This window comes from Myotis myotis, unplaced genomic scaffold (assembly GCF_014108235.1).
Source record: "Myotis myotis isolate mMyoMyo1 unplaced genomic scaffold, mMyoMyo1.p scaffold_m19_p_4, whole genome shotgun sequence".
NCBI classification, from domain to species: domain Eukaryota; kingdom Metazoa; phylum Chordata; class Mammalia; order Chiroptera; family Vespertilionidae; genus Myotis; species Myotis myotis.
Genome location: NW_023416346.1, coordinates 40,615,736 through 40,636,708, shown reverse-complemented (window position 1 = coordinate 40,636,708; position 20,973 = coordinate 40,615,736). Strand labels below are relative to the sequence as shown.

The 20,973-nt window shown below is 42.7% G+C and overlaps 1 protein-coding gene across 1 annotated transcript; it reads left to right on the top strand.

Annotated features, from left to right (window-relative positions):
- Window positions 1–1,641: 1,641 nt before the first annotated feature.
- On the top strand, window positions 1,642–20,583 carry LOC118653376 (tripartite motif-containing protein 48-like). The gene is given in 6 exon segments (XM_036304121.1): window positions 1,642–1,659; window positions 1,961–1,977; window positions 1,979–2,402; window positions 2,619–2,745; window positions 17,744–17,897; window positions 20,520–20,583. Coding segments are annotated over 6 exon segments (804 nt in total).
- Window positions 20,584–20,973: the final 390 nt, after the last annotated feature.

The following is a 20,973-nucleotide window of genomic DNA, read 5'->3' as shown; positions in this document are numbered from 1 at the left end:
TGCTCTTGGCATTTTAATTATGATGTGTCTTGGTGTGGTCCTCTTTGGATTCCTTTTGTTTGGGGTTCTCCGTGCTTCTTGGACCTGTAAGTCCATTTCTTTCACCAGGTGGGGGAAGTTTTCTGTCATTATTTCTTCAAATAGGTTTTCAATATCTTGCTCTCGCTCATCTTCTGGCACCCCTATAATTCGGATGTTGGTACGCTTGAAGCTGTCCCAGAGGCTCCTTACACTATCCTCGCATTTTTGGATTCTTTTTTCATTTTGCTTTTCCGGTTGGGTGTTTTTTGCTTCCTCGCATTTCAAATCATTGATTGATTCTTGCGCTCCTCTGGTCTGCTGTTGGGAGTCTGTATAGTATTCGTTATTTCAGTCCATGTATGCTTAATTTCTAGTTGGTTCCCCATCATAACATCAAGGGTCTCATTAGTTTTCTTGTAGATCTCATTAAGTTTATCGGCGGCTTCTAAACAGTTCTTGAGAGACCTTAAAAGTGTGGTTCTGAACTCTGTATCTTCCATTGACAATTTTGTCCTGTTTCTTTGTCTCCGCATTTTGTTATGCTTTCTTGGTGCACCCCCTAGTGGTCTTTGTGCGCAGTCTTGTAGTTAAGCCTTGATTGTTGTAGCTAATACCAGGGAGGGTTTGACCTCCATGCCAAGTGGCTGTGAGAATCAGCTGTGTCTGCAGTGAGAGAACTTCTGTCCTCTAGGGAGGTGCTAATCTAGCCTTTGCCTGAGGCTATTTGGCAAATGCCTCTGTGCAGGGCTTGGGTGGGGCGGGTCGCACAGGATTAACAGGGTGGGCCGGAGAGAGCAGTTATGGCGGCTCTCAGTCCCGTCCCCAGGGGCTCTGCCTCTCTGAGTCCCATCAACCGCTGCAAACCTCGGAGAGAAAGCTGCACTCGCTCTGACCGAAGCCAGACAGTCCCGCTTCTCCCGTTTGAGTCTGGGTCCCTAAATACTCGCCCGTATCTGGAGCTCCGAGTCTGCGACTCCCTCCCGATTGAAAACGCCAACCGCGCCCTCCGCTGCCAGCCCGCTCCGCGCACTCCGCACCTCAGAATTTGACTTCAGCACTGCGCCTCCTCTGAGTGTCCGTATGCGTTTCTCTTTCCTCCTAGTTGTAGGACTTCCACTCAGCCAGCGTTCCTGTGGTTCTGGGTGATGTCCGTTCCGTCTTTTAGTTTCACTTTTGAAGTAGTTGTTCAAGGCAGCAAACTCCAGCGTTAACCTATGCCGCCATCTTGGTTCTCTAAACTTCTTTATATAACTTGTCTTCAGAAATGCTTGACTAGGATTTCAGATATTCACAGGAGGTCTCTGAATATTAGTTTTGTGGACTGTGGCTATATTCCAGGAAATTAATTACCTAAGGTTAATCATAAAAGAGTTCATGAATTATGAAGCTACACAGAGGTATTCACAAAGGGTCATAGAATAGAGAAATGGAAAGGATAAAGGATGGTTGGAGAAATAATTTGAGTTAGTGAGAATAGTCCAGATAAGTTTTGAGAAAGTGGTTAGATTTAAGTAGCATTTAGGAGTATTTTTACTAAAAAAAAATTAGAATATTAAGGCTAGGTAGGATTAAGTGGCAAACACAGATTTGAATGTTCTGGTTAATTAGGAGACTGAAGATATGAGGCAAAGGACTAAAGTAAAGATCTTAAAGTAGAACACAGGGAGTGTGCTTGGAGCTTACCTGGTCAGGGAGACTTCTGAGAGCTACTGCCACCATGCTTGGAAGACCTGATCCCTGAGATGACCTCTTTGTATTAAAACTTCTCGAGCAAGCATTGCCATTCTTGGTCTTGCACTGAGAGGGAGAAATTTGAGTCCTGCCAGTTGAATGTTCCAAGCAGAGTTTGAATCAGGGGAAGCTCATACAAAATATGGATGGCATCTTGAAAGTCTTCCAGAATGAACTCATATGCTCATCTGCAGGAACTGCTTCATAGACCCCCATCACCATAGACTGGGCACAGCTTTTGAAGGCCCTGTTTCTACCTCAGCTGGCCTAACAGGTCAGTCCTTGCTCACTGCTTTGATTGCCAGAAAGCAATCCAGCAGAGAGACTTTCACACAAATGTCTCTCTTAAGCAAATGGCTCTCACTGTCAGACAAGCCAGTCTGTGGCATTTCCTGTGCTCTAAGGGCAATAGGTGTAGGATACACATGGAGGCAAAGAAGATCTTCTGTGAGGACCAGAGGAGCCTGCTCTGTGTGCACTGCTCTACCTCCCAGGAGCATCAGGCTCACAGACACTGTTCAGTAGAAGAGGCTGCTGAGCAACACAGGGAGAAACTCCTCAAGACCATGTGCTCTTTATGGGAGAAATGCTGTGAAAATGACAGAAACCTGAATGTGGAAACTATCACAATCTGTTCTTGGGAGATTTATGTGATCTTAAAGGGTGAAGCGGTCAGAGCTAAATATGATAATGTGTCTGTATTTCTCTATTCGGATGAGCAATATTATATAGAGAGACTGCAAAGGGAAGGCAATGAGATTTTTGAACAACTCAAGGACAGTGAAGCCAGGATGGCACACAAGAGGGAGCTTTTAAGAGGAATGTATACAGAGCTGAAGGAAATGTGCCATAAAACAGATGTAGAGCTGCTCCTGGATTTTGGAGACATATTACACAGGAGTAAGGCAGTGTGTGTGCACATGCCCCAGCCTGTGAAAGCAGAGCTCACTGCAGTGACCGTCCTTGGGTTGATAGCAAGGTTCAACTTGTACAGTGAGATTATTCCTCTCTGTCTTGGAAGAACTCGCAGTCATGTCTTCCTACAGGGAGATTTGATAAACCTGAGTGTTGGATGTGCTATTGAAGGTGTACCATATACCTTTCCACTATCTGAATGTTTTCTTTTCTGGAGTACTCAGACTTTTCACCGTGGAAAACATTACTGAGAGATAGAAGTGGGAGACACTTGGAATTGGGCTTTAGGGGTCTCTTGTGATGATTGGATAGTAATGAATATAAATCTCCAGAAAGCATTCTATCTTCTTGGTTGTGCTAAAACCGACATGCACCACAATGTGTTCACCACCTCCCCACTTTTACTGCAATATGTGCCCAAACCTATTGGCCGAGTAGGGGTATTCCTGGATTATGAAGATGGAAGTGTGACATTTATAAATGTAGCAAAAAGTTCCCTTATATATAGACTCTCCTCTTGCTCTTTCTCTCCCATTCTCAGGCCTATCTATTTCTGTAGTCACTTCTGACTAGAAATATATTAGGAATCTTTCTATATGCTGGGGAACTCCAATATCTAAGGAAGCCCTTTTCCTGGTGCCCTATCAAATAAGACAATATGTTAATATGTTTTTTGTTTTTAATTTCCTTTTTTGTCCTGAATATCTATTTACTGTATTATTAAATATGATACCCTTCAAAGCATAAACAAACAAACAAACAAAAATAAGCAAAAAAAGATCTTAAAGTACAGTATTGGAAATTACAATCAAAATGACAACTTAAAGTACAACTAGGAATGAACTATTAATGAATACAAATGTCTATGAATCATTTTTCTTGAACTTATTTCCTGTAGTGATTTTCTGAAAGAACATTGTGCTCCTTTCTAAGCTTATTTTCTTTGTTTTAATCATCATCCCTCCCTTACTTTCTGTCTCCATTGCCAAGATCCAGGAGGCAAATATAGGCATGAGAACATGTCATGGATCATAAATGGACAAGCTGTGTGACTCAGGAGGTCAAACAAAAGTTGGGGCACAGGAATCCTGCTTTGGCTATGCTCTTACACAAAGGTCAATGGCTATGTTTTTAATGTATCCGTTAATATGGCAATGTGCATTTTGTGATCGTAGCATTCTATATGTTCCTACAGCATGCTGCTTCCACATCCATCATACCACAGTTTTCATTCTGACTTGCATTGTAGTTAAATTATTTACTATTTTTTGGTCACAAAGTAGTGCCTTCTGGGACACCTCTGGTCCATAGATAGGCTTCATTAGCTAACACATGCTCACATTAAAAATAGTTGCCAATATTTCAAAAAATAGGAGGCTTCTTATAAAAAGATGGGTTCCTGACTTCTGAAAACATGGAATCTGGCACACAGGGCCCCCATTTTCTCAGAACAACCAACTGGAACTGAACAGTGGCTGCCCTCATCAAATTGACATTGAATCTGAAAGTTGGTTACCATTTTTCATGGAACTGGCGTTGTTCCTTTAAAAGTGACATTAAAAAGACATGAAATATTTTTCTATATCCAGTTTCTATAAAAATTGGGAAAACGGAAAACAAAAGCTAGACTGAGAAGGGAGAGGACTAAGATTTAAAGGATAGAGGGTGGGTTGAAGAATGGGTTAGATTAGGAATGGAGATCTTGGACAAAACTGCTGAAATGGTAGAGGGAGAAAGTAGAGGAGGTAGTTGGGTCACTTCTCTCACCAGCCTTCTCTTTATTTTTTATTTTTTTCCTTTCACCAGCCTTCTCATAAGGAAACCACTTCTAGGGAATATTGTACAGTTTCTCTGCCTTCAGCTTAACTTTTCACTGAGTACCTATACTACACTAGGGATATGGTGGTGAACAAAAGGGACATAGGCCCTGCTCTCCTGGAGCGCACAGTTGAGTTGGGGAGCCAGACAAATACTATGAGGAAAAATAAGAGGGTGCTAAGAAAACAAACACTCAAGAAATATTTTTCCTCAGGGTCCATCCATGTTGTTGCAAATGGCAGAATGTTCTTCTTTCTCATGGCTAAATTATATTTCATTATGTACATATCTCACATCTTCTTTATCCATGAGTATATTATGCTTAGATAAATTAAGAAAGAGAAAGACAAATACCGTATGATCTTACTTATATGTGGAATCTAAAAAACCAAGCTCATAAAAACAGCATAAAATGGTGGTTACCAGGGATGGGAATAGGGTGTGGAGGGTAGGACAGATGTTGTTTAAGGGTACAAACTTACAATAAGTAGTGAAAAAGCTCTAGAGATCGAATGCACCATACAGTGAATGTAGACAACAATATATTATATTCAAACTTGCTAAGAGACTGGACCTTAATTATTCCAACCACTAAAAACAAATGATAATGTCATGCGATAGGGGTGCTAATTATCACTCCAATGGCAATCATATTATAATATTTATATGTAACTGTATCAAATTAACATACTGTACACCTTAAATTTACACAATGTTATATGTCAATATATTTCAATTAAAAAAAAAGAAAGGAAAAATTTCCTAATATAGGGTATCAGAGAAGGCTTTCCTGTAGAAGTAACACTTAAATTGGGGCTTGATGAGTAAAGTCAGGCAAAGAGGATGAGATAGAACTTCACTGACAGAGGGAACAGCATATGCAAGTACCAGGCAGGAGTTTGGCACCACTGAACACCTGACCGAAGATCAAGTGGATGTTGTTAGAGAGTAGGGAGGTGAATGGCTGAGAATGAGGCTGGAAGGGCTGACAAGGCCAATGCGCAGCCTCAGAGGCTATGGAAAGGAGTCTTTAGAGCAGCAGTAGTCGTCAACAGGTTTTAATAAAAATGTACATTAATTCAAATTTTGTTCTAACTCTTGCATCAGTAACCCAATAGTGAGTTCTTGTTCAGAGAAGGTTTATTATTTTCATTATTTTCTATGGTTAAAGTAGCTAAAGGTTTTTCCCATAGAGGATTTTTTTTTCCCACTTAGAAATAATAATTGCAGCACAAATCTCTGACCTCTGTGGACAATTTCTTTTAGGCGATATAAAATAAATCTAGAGAAAAACCTCCATTCTCTCCTGGCTCACTGGCCATATTAAAAATAATCAGAGTGGTGAGAGGTATAGTTTTTCAGTCATGGTAATTAATTTTAAAATTTAGAGGAGTATAAACAAAATCATTTTATTAATTAAGTCCTGCTCATTTCACCTTGGATATGTTTTTCCTATACTTCTCTGCCATTCTGACCTCACGGTTACTGCCCTCCTTCAGGCCCTTGATACTCACATGTGAATTATAATCTCCTCACTGTGCTCCCTACCAGTCTTCCAGCCATTACATGTTTGAGCTGGAAACCATCACTGTCATCTTTCTCCTGCTACTAGGCTGCCTATCCCACCATGTAACTCAGAAGCTTAAAGAATCCTAGCAGCTCTCCCATTGCCTACAACAGAATTTCTAAAGTGTGGCCCAGGACTCTGCTCATATATGTATTTCTTTTCACATGCATCAAACATCTCTGGAAGGATGCACAAAACGGTTAACATTGGTTGCATGCAGGTAGTGAGAATAAGTGGCTGGAAATGTGTAATTTTACTATTTTTTAAAGGAAGAATGGTTCAAGAGTGTATGAGTTTGCTACACCTGCTATAACAAAATACTGACGAGATATATATATATATATATATATATATATATATATATATATATATATATATATATCCCACATTCAAAGGCTGTTAAATTGTGTTGTTTACCCATATCTTCAGAAAAAAAATCACTTCTACTGTCATAAACAACCTGCTTCCCTACTTATTTCTTTATTTTTGAAAATATATTTTATTGATTTTTTTTACAGAGAAGAAGGGAGAGGGATAGAGAGTTAGAAACATCGATGAGAGAGAAAAATCGACCAGCTGCCTCCTGCACACTCCCTACTGGGTATATGCTCGCAACCAAGGTACATGCCCTTGCCCGGAATCGAACCTGGGACCTTTCAGTCCTCAGGCCGACGCTCTATCCACTGAGCCAAACTGGTTAGGGCTGCTTCCCTATTTATAATGGTCTGGCCCTCTAGCAACTTCAGAGCGAAATTATAGCTAATTTGCCTACAAACGTCAGGTGGTCATAATAATCTGGACACTCAGTGTACAACTTATGGTTCAACTTACGATTTTTTGACTTTACAATGGTGTGAAAGCAGTATATATTCAGTAGAAACCATACTTCACATTTTGAATTTTGGTCTTTTCCCCTGGCGAGAGATATGAGATGTGATACCCTCTCATGATGCTTGGGCAGCAGCAGCAGTGAGCTATAGCTCCCAGTCAAGTACATGATCACAAGGATAAACAAGTGATACTTTACATTGTACTGTGTTGCCGGCCTTCACTGCACTATTGTCTCTGTCCATGTGTTATGCCTATATGCATATAAGTTCTTTGGTTAATCTTTTTCCACCTTCCTCTTTCTGCTCTGAGATTCATCAGTCTGTTCCATGCTTCCATGTCTCTGGATCTATTTCGTTTGTCAGTTTATTTTGAATTTTGGTCTTTTCCCCAGTGAGAGATAGGAAATATGATATTTGTCTTTCTCTGACTGGCTTATTTTATATAGCATAATGATATCCAGGGACCTCCATGTTGTCTCAAAGGATAAGAGATCCTTTATTTTTACACTTGCATAGTATTCCATAGTGTAAGTGTACCACTGTTTTTTTATGCACTTATCTACTGATGGGCACTTGGGCTGTTTCCAGATCTTAGCTATTGTAAATTGTGCTGCTATGAACATAGGGGTGCATATATTCTTCCTGCTTGGTGTTTCAAGCTTCTTAGGATATATTCCTAGAGGTCAGATCACTGGGTCAATAATTTTGGGGGGAAACTTCACACTGATTTCCACAGTGGCTGCACCAGTCTGCATTCCCACCAGCAGTGCACAAGGGTTCCTTTTTCTCCACATCCTCGCCAGCACTTGTTGTTTGTTGATTTATTGATGGCACCATTCTGACAGGTGTGAGATGGTACCTCATCGTCATTTTAATGTGCATCTTTCTGATGATTAGTGATGCTGAGCATTTTTCCATATGTCTCTTGGCCATTTGTATGTCCACTTTGGAGAAGTGTCTATTTAGGTCTTCTGCCCATTTTTTGATTGGGTTGTTTGTTTTTCTTTTGTTGAATTATATGAGTGCTTTATATATTTTGGATATTAACCCCTTATCAGATGTATCATGGGAAAATATGTTCTCCCACACAGTGGGTTGCATTTTCTTTTTGATGTTCATTTTCTTTTGCTGTGCAGAAGTTTTCTATTTTGATGTGGTCCCATTTGTTTATTTTTTCTTTTGTTTCTCTTGCGCTAGGTGTTGTATCAGTGAAAATTTTGCTATATGAGATGTTCGATACTTGGCTACCTATGTTTTCTTCAAGGATTTTTATGGTTATACAACTTACATTTTGAGTTTTTTCTTATGTATGGTGTAAGTTGGTGGTCTAGTTTCATTTTTTTACATGTAGCTGTCCAATTATCCCAACACCATTTATCTTTACTCCATTGTATTTTCTTGCCTCCTTTATCGAACATTAATTGAGCATAACAGCATGGGTAAATTTCTAGGTTCTCTGTTCTGTTCCATTGGTCTATATGTCCGTTCTTATGCCAGTCCCAGGCTGTTTTGATTATAGTGGCCTGGAGCCCCCAAGTCACCACTTTAACCTCCTGTTTCCATATATGGATGCCCTCCCACACTCACACCCACACACACTCCCCTCTCATACACTAACCCACTCACACACACACCCTCACTCCAGACCTGTCTGCTTCCATGTTCTGCTGTAAGAGCTTTTAAGTGATTAAAATCTATCTATCTATCTATCTATCTATCTATCTATCTATCTATCATCTATCTATCTATATCTATATCTATCTATATCTATATCTATATCTATATCTATATCTATATCTATATCTATATCTATCTATCTATCTATCTATCTATCTATCTATCTATCTATCTATCTAATATGCAAAGTGTCCCCTCAGGCATTCAACTGGGAGATTGAGAGTTTGATCACTCACTATGACATGCGCTGACCACCAGGGGGCGGCGCAGAGTGAAGGAAGGCCTCGACCAGCAGCTAGCAGCCAGGGAAGAAAGACCTGGGCTGGCAGCCAGAAGGAAGGCCCCAGCTAACAGCCAGAAGGCCCCTATTGGCCCTGGTCACTGGCCAGGCCTAGGTACCCTACCTGTGGATGAATTTCATGCACCAGGCCTCTAGTATCTAATCTAATAAAAGGGAAACATGCAAATTGATTGTACCTCCACTACACCCACCAGCCACATTCACCAGCCACACCCACCAGCCACGCCCACCAGCCAATCAGGAGTGAATATGCAAATTAACCGAACTAAGATGGTGGCGGCCACAGAGCTGGAGTGAGCAGGAGGCTTGGGTTGCACCTGGCGATGGAGCAAGCCAAGCTTCCCGCCTGACCTGCCGGTCCTGAGCTCTGCTCAAGGCTACCAAGTTTCAATTATAGAAGATAAATAAATCCCAGATACCTGCTTCCAGTCCTCGGCTGTGGCCAGTCTGAAAATGGCCATCTGCCCCTAACCCAGACTGGCCAAACCCCCATGGGGTGAGGGTCCCTACTGTGGGGGCTTGACCAGCTTGCAAACAGCCATCAGCCCCTCACCTAGGCTGGCCAGGCACCCCAGTGGGACCCCCACCCTGATCCAGGACACTCTTCAGGGCAAACCAGCCAGCCCCCACCTGTTCACCAGGCCTCTCTCCTATATAATAAAAGGGTAATATGCAAATTGACCCTAACAGCAGAACCACTGGGAATGAGTGGTCACTATGATACACACAGACCACCAGGGGGCAGATGCTCAATGCAGGAGCTGCTCCTGGTGGTCAGTGTGCTCCCACAGGGGGAGCTCTGCTCAGCCACAAGCCAGGCTGACAGCTGCAAGCACAGCGGTGGTGGCGGGAGCCTCTCCCGCTGCCTCAGCAGTGCTAAGGGTGTCCGACTGCAGCTTAGGACTGCTTGCTGCTGGCAAGTGGACATCCCCCCAAGGGCTCTTGGGCTGCCAGAAGGATGTCTGACTGCCAGCTTAGGCCCCATACCCCAGGGGAGCAGGCCTAAGCCAGGAGGTGGACATCCTCTGAGGGGTCCCAGACTGCAAGAGGGCACAGGCCGGGCTGGGGGACCTCCTCGAGTGCACAAATTTTTGTGCACCGGGCCTCTAGTGTGTGTATGTATGTGTGTGTGTGTGTATATATATATATATATATATATATATATATATATATATATATAGATAGATATAGATATATATATATATAGATAGATATATATAGATATAGATATATAGATATTAGAGGCCCGTTGCATAAAGATTCGTGCAATAGGCCTTCCTTCCCCTGGCTGCCGGTACCGCTTTTCCTCCGGCACCTGGGACCCAGGCCTTTGGTCTGGCTGCATCAGTGAGGCTTGGCTTTTCTGCTGCGGCTGCAGTGAGACTTAGCTTCTCCACTGCGGCCACAGCAGTGAGGCTTGGCTTCTCCGCTCGGGCCACAGCACCGAGGCTTGACTTCTCCAGTTGGGTCGCAGCAGCAAGACTTGGCTTCTCTGCTCCAGCTGCAGCAGCAAGGCTTGGATTCTTTGCTCTGGCCGCAGTGAGGTTTGGCTTCTCCACTCTGGCTACAGCGGAGAAGCCAAGCCTTTTCAGTCTTCAGTCGTCTTCAGTATTCAGTCATCTTCAGTCTTCAGTCATCTTTAGTCTTCGCTCCGTGCCTGCATATGCAAATTAACCACCATCTTTTTTTAATGAAAATTGTGTCTATGTCCTATGATCTTTTGTTTTTTTTTAAATTTTGTTTTATTGCTTAAAGTATTACAAAGAGTATTACATATATCTCTTTTTTCCCCCCTTGAATTCCCCGGCCTCCCCTATCCCCCAGTGTCTTGTGTCCATTGGTTATGCTTATATGCATGCATACAAGTCCTTCGGTTGATCTCTTACCCCCCGCCGTCCCCCCCCCCACCCTCCGTGGGCTTCCCACTGTGGTTTGACAGTCTGTTCAATGCTGCTCTGCCTCTGTATCTATTTTTGTTCATCAGTTGATAATGGTGTTTATTATCCATAAATGAGTGCGATCATGTGGTATTTTTCTTTCATGGACTGGCTTATTTCACTTAGCCTAATGCTCTCCAGTGCCATCCATGCTGTTGCAAATGGTAAGAATTCCTTCTTTTTTACAGCAGCATAGTATTCCATTGTGTAGATGTACCATAGTTTTCTAATCCATTCATCTGCTGATGGGCACTTAGGCTGTTTCCAGATCTTATCTATTGTAAATAGTGCTGCTATGAACATAGGGATGCATATATCCTTTCTGATTGGTGTTTCTGGTTTCCTGGGATATATTCCTAGAAGTGGGATCACAGGGTCAAATGGGAGTTCCATTTTTAGTTTTTTGAGGAAGCTCCATACTGTCTTCTATAGTGGCTGCACCAGTCTGCATTCCCACCAGCAGTGCACGAGTGTTCCCCTTTTCTCCACATCCTCTCCAGCACTTGTCGTTTGTTGATTTGTTGATGATAGCCATTCTGACAGGTGTGAGATGATACCTCATTGTTGTTTTGATTTGCATCTCTCGGATGATTATTGACTTTGAGCATGTTTTCAGATGTCTCTTGGCTTTCTGAATGTCCTCTTTTGAAAAGTGTCTATTTAGGTCCTTTGCCCATTTTTTGATTGAATTGTTTATCTTCCTTTTGTTAAGTTGTATGAGTTCCCTATAAATGATGGAGATTAAACCCTTATCGGTGAAAACATTGGCAAATATGTTTTCCCATGCAGTGGGTTTTCTTGTTGTTTTGTTGATGGTTTCTTTTGCTGTGCAGAAGCTTTTTATTTTGATGTAGTCCCATTTGTTTATTTTCTCTTTAGTTTCCAATGTCCTAGGAGATGTATCAGTGAAGACATTGCTTCGGCATGTCTGAGATTTTGTTGCCTTTGGATTCCTCTAGTGTTTTTATGGTTTCCCATCTTAGATTTAAGTCCTTTATCCATTTTGAGTTTATTTTTGTGTATGGTGTGAGTAGGTGGTCTAGTTTCATTTTTTTGCATGCATCTGTCCAATTTTCCCAGCACCATTTATTGAAGAGACTGTCTTGACTCCATTGCATGTTCTTGCCTCCTTTGTCAAATATTAATTGAGCATATTGGTTCGGGTCGATTTCTGGGTTCTCTATTCTATTCCATTGATCTATATGTCTGTTCTTGTGCCAGTACCAGGCAGTTTTGAGGACAGTGGCTTTGTAATACAGCTTGATATCTGGTATTGAGATCCCACCTACTTTGTTCTTCTTTCTCAGTATTGCTGCAGCTATTCGGGGTCATTTTTTATTCCAGATGAATTTTTGCAGAGTTTGTTCTAGGTCTGTGAAATATGTCATTGGTATTTTAATGGGGAGTGCATTGAATTTATAGATTGCTTTGGGTAGTATGGACATTTTAATGATGTTGATTCTACCAATCCATGAACATGATATGTTCTTCCATCTCTTTATGTCTTCCTCTATCTCTTTTTTCAATGTCCTGTAGTTTTCTGAGTAGAGGTCTTTTACCTCTTTAGTTAAGTTTATTCCTAAATATCTTAATTTTTTTGGTGTGATAGTAAATGGGAGTACTTTTTTAGTCTCTCTTTCTGTAAGTTCATTACTAGTGTATAGAAATGCCATAGATTTCTTAGCATTAATTTTGTATCCTGCTACATTGCCGAATTCAGTTATTAAGTCTAATAGTTTTTTGATGGAGTCTTTAGGGTTTTTTATGTACAATATCATGTCATCCGTGAATTAGGACAGTTTTACTTCTTCATTTCCAATTTGTATGCCTTTTATTTCTTCTTCTTGTCTAATCGCAATGGGTAATACTTCCAGTACTATGTTGAACAGGAGTGGTGAGAGTGGGCATCCCTGTCTTGTTCCTGTTCTTAGGGGAAATGGTGTTAGTTTTTGTCCATTTAGTATGATGTTGGCTGTGGGTTTGTCATATATGGCTTTTATTATGTTGAGGTATGATCCTTCTACTCCCACCTTGCTGAGAGTTTTTATCAAAAAAGGATTTTGTCAAATGCTTTTTCTTCATCAATTAATATGACTGTGTGGTTTTTATCTCTCAGTTTGTTTATGTGATATATTACGTTTACTGATTTGTGGATATTGTACTATCCTTGCATCCCTGGGATAAATCCTACTTGGTCATGGTGTATGATCTTTCTGATGTATTGCTGGATCCGATTTGCTAGGATTTTGTTGAGGATTTTGGCATCTATGTTCATGAGGGATATTGGCCTGTAATTCTCTTTCATTGTGTTGTCTTTTTCTGGTTTTGGTATTAGGGTGATGCTGGCTTCATAGAATGAGCTTGGAAGTGGTCCTTCCTCGTGAATTTTTTGGAATAGTCGGAGGAGGATTGGTTTTAGTTCTTCCTTGAATGTTTGGTAAAATTCCCCTGTGAAGCCATCTGGCCCCGGGCTTTTGTTTGCTGGATGCTTTTTGATTACTACTTCAATTTCTTCCATAGTTATTGGACTATTGAGATTTTTAGATTCTTCCTGATTGAGTTTTGGAAGGTTGTATTTTTCTAGGAATATGTCCATTTCCTCCAGGTTGTCTAGTTTGTTGGAGTAGAGTTGTTCAAAGTATTTTCTTAACAATCCTTTGTATTTCTGTGGTGTCTGTTGTTATTTTTCCTTTTTCATTTCTTATTTTGTTTATTTGGGTCCTCTCTCTTTGCTTCTTGGTGAGCCTGGCTAGAGTTTCACCAATCTTGTTCATCCTTTCAAAGAACCAGCTCTTGGTTTTGTTGATCTTTTGTATTGTTTTTTTGGTCTCTATGTCATTTATCTCCACTCTGATTTTTATTATTTCCTTCCTTCTGCTTACACTGGGCTTTTCTTGTTGCTCTCTTTCTAAGTCTTTGAGTTATACGGTTATGTAATTTATTATCATTGTTTCTTGTTTTTTGCAGTAGGCTTGTAGAGCTATGAACTTCCCTCTTAAGTCTGCTTTCACTGTGTCCCATAGGTTTTGGGTTGTTGTGTTTCATTGTTGTTTGTTGCCATTTTATTTTTTACTTCTTCTTTGATCTCTCTGGTGACCCAGTCATTGTTTAATAGCATGCTATTTAGTCTCCATGTGTTTTATTTTTCTGGATTGTTTTTATTGTAGTTGATTTCTAGTTTTATGCCATTGTGATCTGAGAAGATGCTTGAAATGATTTCTATCTTCTTGAATTTGAAGAGACTCTCCCTGTGACCCAATATATGGTCTATCTTTGAAAATGACCCATGTGCACTTGCGAAGAATGTATATTCTGTGGCTTTGGGGTGAAATGTTCTGAAGATGTCAATTAATTCCATCTGATCTAGTGAGTCATTTAGGATGGATGTTTCTTTGCTGATTTTTTGTTTAGAGGATTTGTCCAATGGTGATAGTGGGGTATTAAAGTCCCCTATTATGATTGTATTGCTGTCAATCTCTCCCTTGATCTCCTCCAGAAGTTTTTTTTAATGTATTTGGGTGTTCCTATATTGGGTGCGTATATGTTTACCAGAGTTATTTCTTCTTGTTGGATTGCTCCCTTTGGTATTATAAAGTGGCCTTCCTTATCTCTTTTTATGTCCTTCACTTTGAGATCTAACTTGTCAGATATAAGTATTGCTACCCCAGCTTTTTTTTCATTTCCATTCGCCTGAGAAACCTTTTTCCATCCCTTCACCATCAGTCTGTGTGCGTCTTTTTTCTGAGGTGGGTTTCCTGTAGACAGCAGATATATGGGTCATGTTTTCTTATCCTCTCAGTTACCCTATGTCTTTTGATTGGGACATTTAATCTATTTACATTTAAAGTTATTATTGATAGACTCGGAGCCTGGTGCACGACATTCATGCACTCGGGAGTGGGAGGGGTCCCTCGGCCTGGCCTGCGCCCTTTAGCAGTCTGGGAGCCCTTGAGGGGTGACTGATGGCTTGTGACTGAGCGGCGCTCACCCTGTGGGAGTGCACTGACCACGGGGGGGCAGCTCCTGCATTGAGCATCTGCCCCCTTGTGGTCAGTGCTCATCATAGCGACCAATCATTCTGCCATTCAGTCAATTTGCATATTACCCTTTATTATATAGGATACTTGTTTGTCGCCATTTTTATTCTTTACCCCTGTATTCCTTCTTCATTTCCTATTTTTCCTTTTTACAGCAGACCTTTTAGCATTTCTTGCTTTGCTGGTTTCATGGTAAGAAACTCCCATAGTCCTTTTTTGTCTGTGAAGCTCCTGATTTCACCCTCAATTTTGATTGATAGCCTTGCTGGGTACAGTATTCTTGGATTCAGACCCTTCCTTTGCATGACTTTGTATATTTCATTCCATTCCCTTCTTGCCTGATGTGTTTCTGTTGAGAAATCAGTCGCTAGTCTGATGGGGGATCCTTTGTAAGTAACTTTCTGTCTCTCTCTGACTGCTTTTAAGATTCTTGCTTTGTCATTGGTCTTTGCCAATTTAATTATAAGGTGCCTTGGCGTCGGTCTTTTGGGGTTCATTTTGTTTGGGATTCTGTGAGCTTCTTGGATTTGTGTGAGTTTTTTCTTCCCTATATCAGGGAAGTTTTCTGTCATTATTTCTTCAAACAGGTTTTCTAGTCCTTGCTCACTTTCCTCTCCTTCTGGCACCCCTATTATGTGGATGTTGTTTCGGTTCGTGTTGTCCCAGTGTTCTCTTAGGCTCTCCTCCTGCTTTTTAATTTTTTTTCTAGAAGCTGCTCTGCTTGGGTATTTTTTCCTAGCTTATCTTCTAGCTCACTGATGTGGCCCTCTGCTTCTTCTAGTCTACTGTTGATACTTTCTATTGAGTTCTTTATAGCAGTGATGTCATTTTTCATTTCTTCTTGGTTCTTCTTCATTTCCTGTTGGTTCTTACACATATTGTTGAATTTGTCTTCCATTCTTTTCATCCACCTTATGACCATTTCTCTGAATTCTTTCTCTGACAGGTTGCTTGCCTCATTTGCCTCCATTTCGTTTACTTCCTTTTCTGGTGATGGCTGTTTTTCTTTCATATGCGGGCTGTTTCTTTGTCTTCCCATGATCTCTCTTCTCCAGGTGTTTGGTTATGTAGTTCTCTCTCTGCTGCGTTGATTTAAAGGCACAAAATACAACACAACAAGGTAAAACTCACAAGGCAATGAACACAAATGTATTCATAATACTAATAAACCCAAATAAAGGTGACCACCAGAGAAAAGAGAATTAGGGGATAAGGAAGAAAGCAGAAGAGAAAAAGAAAAAATAGAAAAAAAGAGTGGAAAAATGAAATTGGGAAAAGGGAAAAAAAAGTAAGAGAGAAAAGAAAGAGAATGAAATAGAAGAGGGGAAGAAACTATTTACATGGGGAGAAAACTCCAATAGAACAGCCACTAATCCCAACAAATTCCAGCAACAGATACCTAGAGATAATTGCAAACTACAAACAACTAATATCAAGCGAGGCAAGGGAAAACAGAAGCAAAAAATAACCGAAAAAAACAACAAAAAAATAAAAAGAAAAACAATCTCACAAACAAGCATAAAAAACCCCAAATATAATCAACAATCAAGCAAACAACAGCAAAATGACAGAGAGAGAAAAAAAAATTGGATAGTGAAGAAAGAGAAGAGAGAGCTGTATATGTACTTAGAGCAGGGGATTGGAAATTAGATATGTAAGTAGGGTGAAATTTTAACAGCGGGTAAAAAAAAGGAACAGGGAAAATCTAAAGCAGGAATAGGGTAAGAGAAACAGGACAACAAAAAGGGAAAAGTGAGGAAGAGAGTTTTGGCATAAAGGTAAAGTTGAGATAGAGTAAAATGATGCTAAAGGAAAGATGAAAATAGAATGTAGAACACTAATCCCAAAATAAAATAAAGAGAAAATAAAATCACACTTAAAAAAAGGTAAAAGGTAGTAGTAATAATACTGGTTAAAAATAAAAGTGTAGTAATTGAAAAGTTAAAATCAGATGACGAAAAAAGAAAAAAAATAGTTTCTTAAGTAAAAGGTGAAAAAAATAAAAATGTGCAGTAGTGAAGGTCCTTTAGTTCCTCTACTCTTCTGTTTGGCACGCCTTAGTCCTGTCAGGTATTCAGGAGAGTGTTGAAGTTCCCTTCGATACACTGTTCCTCCGTATTGTAAACCACAGTCCTGATTTTAAAGCAGGCAGTATTTCTTTGTTTCCCAGTTTGCCTTTATTTGTATTTACAGAAGAGTCAGTTCATGGTTTAGCCCCTGGGTGGCAGTGTTTCTGGATTGACCTCTGAGGCTACAAGTCCTCTCTAGCCAGTATTTAGTTTTTGTTTTCCCTATCGCACTTAATACTGGTTTGGGAGAGTTGACTGCCCCAGAGCTGGTTCCTTGGTCATTACTCCCCACTCTGATTCCCAGGTTCCACAAAAACAACTTTCCCCTGCAGTCTCTGTGAGTGACCCCAACTGGGCAATCCTAAGTATTGGGTTTAATAATCAAAAGAAAAGATTTAAGGAGAAAAAAAAAAAAGAGCCAGAGTGCACAATTCTCCCAAAGTCTCTTCCGCATGTCCTCTCTCCCCTGGCACTAAGCAGCCAGCACACTGGCAAAATCTGAGGCTGCCTTTTTGCACCCAGTCCAGCTATGGGCTGATTTTTAGAGTTCCCTTCTGCCAGCAGCCCTGCGGGACCCCTTCCATACTTGTGGATCACGCTAGCCCCAACGGCCGAGGACTTTGTGGGGCACAGACTTCCCCCACGCATGCGTTCCTCTCTCCAACCTGAATTACAAACCACACCTTTATCTAGGCAAAATCTGACCTTTCTGTGAGGAGGAGCAGGGCTCATCTGAGTCCAAGTATTTGCACTGCTTGAGATCCAGTGTTCCTAGGTTCATAGCTGGACCCTGGGTGCCATGGTTGCAGGGTTTCTGGATGTATACGCTTCCGATATCAGCCACCCAAGATGGTGCGGTCTCCGTGGCTGAGCTGGCTGCTCCGGGAGAGATTTCAGCAGCATTGGAGGCTGCCCGGTTAGGGGAGCCCGATCCGGCAGTCTCCAACAGTCCCCTGGAGTATAGCTATCGCTCACCCACAAATTTACTCTCTCGGTATGTCCACACACTCTCCTTTCATTCTCTCACTCTCACACTGTCTTACAGTCTGCCTTCCCTTCGGCAGCCATCTTCTGAATCAACCACCATCATTGTTTGGGTTAATTTGCATACTCATCCTTACTGGCTGGTGGGCGTAATGGAGCGACACCAATTTGCATGTTTCTCTTTTATTAGTGTGTGTGTGTGTGTGTGTGTGTGTATATCTTTATATTTATTTATTTATTTATTTATTAGAGGCCCAGTGCACGAAATCTGTGCACTGGGGGGGTGTCCCTCAGCCCAACCTGCACCCTCTCCAATCTTGGACCCCTCAGGGGATGTCCGACTACTGGCAGACGCACATCCCTCTCGCAATCCGGGACTGCTGACTTCCAACCACTCACCTGCCTGCCAGCCTGATTGCCCCTAACTGCTTCTGCCTGCCAGCCTGATCACCCCCTAACCACTTCCCTGCCAGCCTGATCACCCTCAACTGCCCACCTCTGCCAGTCCAGTCACCCTCAATTGCCCTCCCCTGCCGCCCGGTCACCCCAAACTACCCTCCCCTGACAGCTCAGTTGCCCCTAACTGCTCTCCTCTGCAGGCCTGGTCCCCACCAACTTCCCTCCCCTGCTGGCCTGATCACCCACAACTGCCCACCTTTGCCAGCCATCTTGTGGCTGTGGCTGTTGCCATCATTGAGGACATGGCATTCAATTAGCATATTCCCTCCTTATTGGCTGTTGGCACTGCCATCTTTGAGGGTGGGACAGTCAATTAACATATTCCCTCCTTACTGGCTGTGGGAGCTGCCATCTTTGCAATAGCGTGAGGGTCAATTAGCATATTCCCTCTTTATTAGATAGGATATGTATATATGTATGTATATACATGTCCTATATAATAAAAGGCTAATATGCAAATAGACCAAATGGAGAAACGACTAGTCACTATGATACACACTGACCACCAAGGGGCAGACGCTCAACACAGGAGCTGCCCCCTGGTGGTCAGTGTGCTCCCACAGGGGGAGCACCACTCAGCCAGAAGGCGGGCTCAAGGCTGGCAAGTGCAGTGGCAGTGGTAGGAGCCTCTCCCACCTCTGCAGCAGTCGGACATCCCCCAAGGGCTCCCAGACTGCAAGAGGGCGCAGGTTGGGCTAAGGGACCCCCCCACCCCAAGTGCACTGGGCCTCTAATATATATATATATATATATATATATATATATATATATATATATCTTATCTAATCAAAGCGAAATATGCAAATTGGCCGTACCTCCACTACACTCACAAGCCACACCCACAAGTCATGCCCACAAGCCAATCAGGATCAAGTATGCAAATAAACCCAACCAAGATGGCGGTGGCCATGGGAGCTGGAGCGAGCAGAGGCTTGGGTTGCCCCTGGTGATGGAGGAAGCCAAGCTGCCCGCCTGCCCTGGCTGGCTGTGGGCTCTGTGCAAGGTTACAAAGTTTTATTTATAGAAGATAAATAAATCCCAGATACCTGCTTCCAGTTGCTGTGGCCTCCGCTCAAGGAGGATCTGGGAGCCTGGGTTGCCCGGGTTCGTGGCCAGCCTGAAAACAGCCCTCAGCCCCTCATACAGGCTGGCCACGCCCCCCCAGCGGGGACTCTCACCCCACTGGGGCATGGCCAACCTTCAAACCACCACAGGCCCCTCTCCCAGGCTGCCCCACGCCCCAAGGGGACCTCCACCCTGATCCGGGATACCCTTCGGGACAGATCAGCCAGCCCCCACCTGTGCACCAGGCCTCTATACTAATAAAAGGGTAATATGCTAATGAGACTGGGAGACCTTCCAGGAGACCTTCTGGACATTCTTCTGGACAAAGCCATGGTGGCAGAGCCGAGGTAGAGGCGGTTAGAGGCCAAGAGAGGAGGGCAGTTGTGGGTGATCAGGCTGGTGGGGGGCAGGGCTGTTGGGGGTAAGCATACCAGCAGGGGGGCCAGTTGGGGGCAAGCAGGCCATCAGTGGGGGTCAGTTGGAGGTGATCAGGACAGTGGGGGGGGCAGTTTGGAGTGAGCAGGCCATCAGGGGGGCAGTTGGGGACAAGCAGGCCAGTGGGGAAGGAAGGTGGGGGCGAGCAGGCCAGCAGGGGGGGAAGTTGGGGGTGATCAGGCTGGCAGCGGGGGGCAGTTGGGGGCGAGCAGGCTGGCATGCAGGGAGGTGAGTGGTTAGGAGCCAGCAGTCCCAGATTGCGAGAGGGATGGCCAACTGCCAGTTTAGGCCTGATTCCTGTAAACCAGCAGTAGGACATCCTTCGAGTGGTTCCAGATTGGAGAAGGTGCAGGCTGGGCTGAGGAACACCCCATCCCCCATGCACAAATTTCATGCACCGGGCCACTAGTATATATATATTGATTTTGGAGAGGAAGGGAGAGGGAGAGGGATATAGAAACATCAGTGATGAGAGATAATCATTGATTGGCTGCCTCCTGCACACCCCACACTAGGGATCAAACCTGAAACCTGGGCATGTGCCCTGACCTGGAATTGAACCATGATCTCCTGGTTCGTAGGGTGACGGCTCAACCACTGAGCCATGCTAGCTGGGCAAGATTAACATTTTAAGAGGTATTGTCCTTTCTGAATTGTCTTTTTCTGTGAACAGGGACTGGACCACCTACTGTTCAGATGTTGTGGCAGATGTAACTAGAACATCTGAAGGGAATTGAATTAGTTGACAATTGGACAAGTTCAAGTCACTGTGTCTGGGTCAACAGAGCCATAGGAAGTGCTGAAGGAAGGAAGTACAACTAGCAGCTAACGGAGGAGAAACAAATTGAAGCAGAATTCCTCTAATTTGTCAACCTTCCTACCAAAGGGTTTCCTGATGAAACTCATCTGGACTTCATTTCTTTACTTGAATGAGTCAGGGGTTTAGAATTCAGGCATCTGGCTGCCAGGAGGTTCCTGAAGCTCCCACTGGAAGGTGCCAGCCAGAGCTCTTCTGTGAGTGCAATAATTACAAAGTTGTTATTGAAATGGGCTTTGGAAGAAAACTTGTTTAAAGGTTTATATCCTGAGAGAAACCAAGATGGTGGCATAGGTAAACACCGGAAATT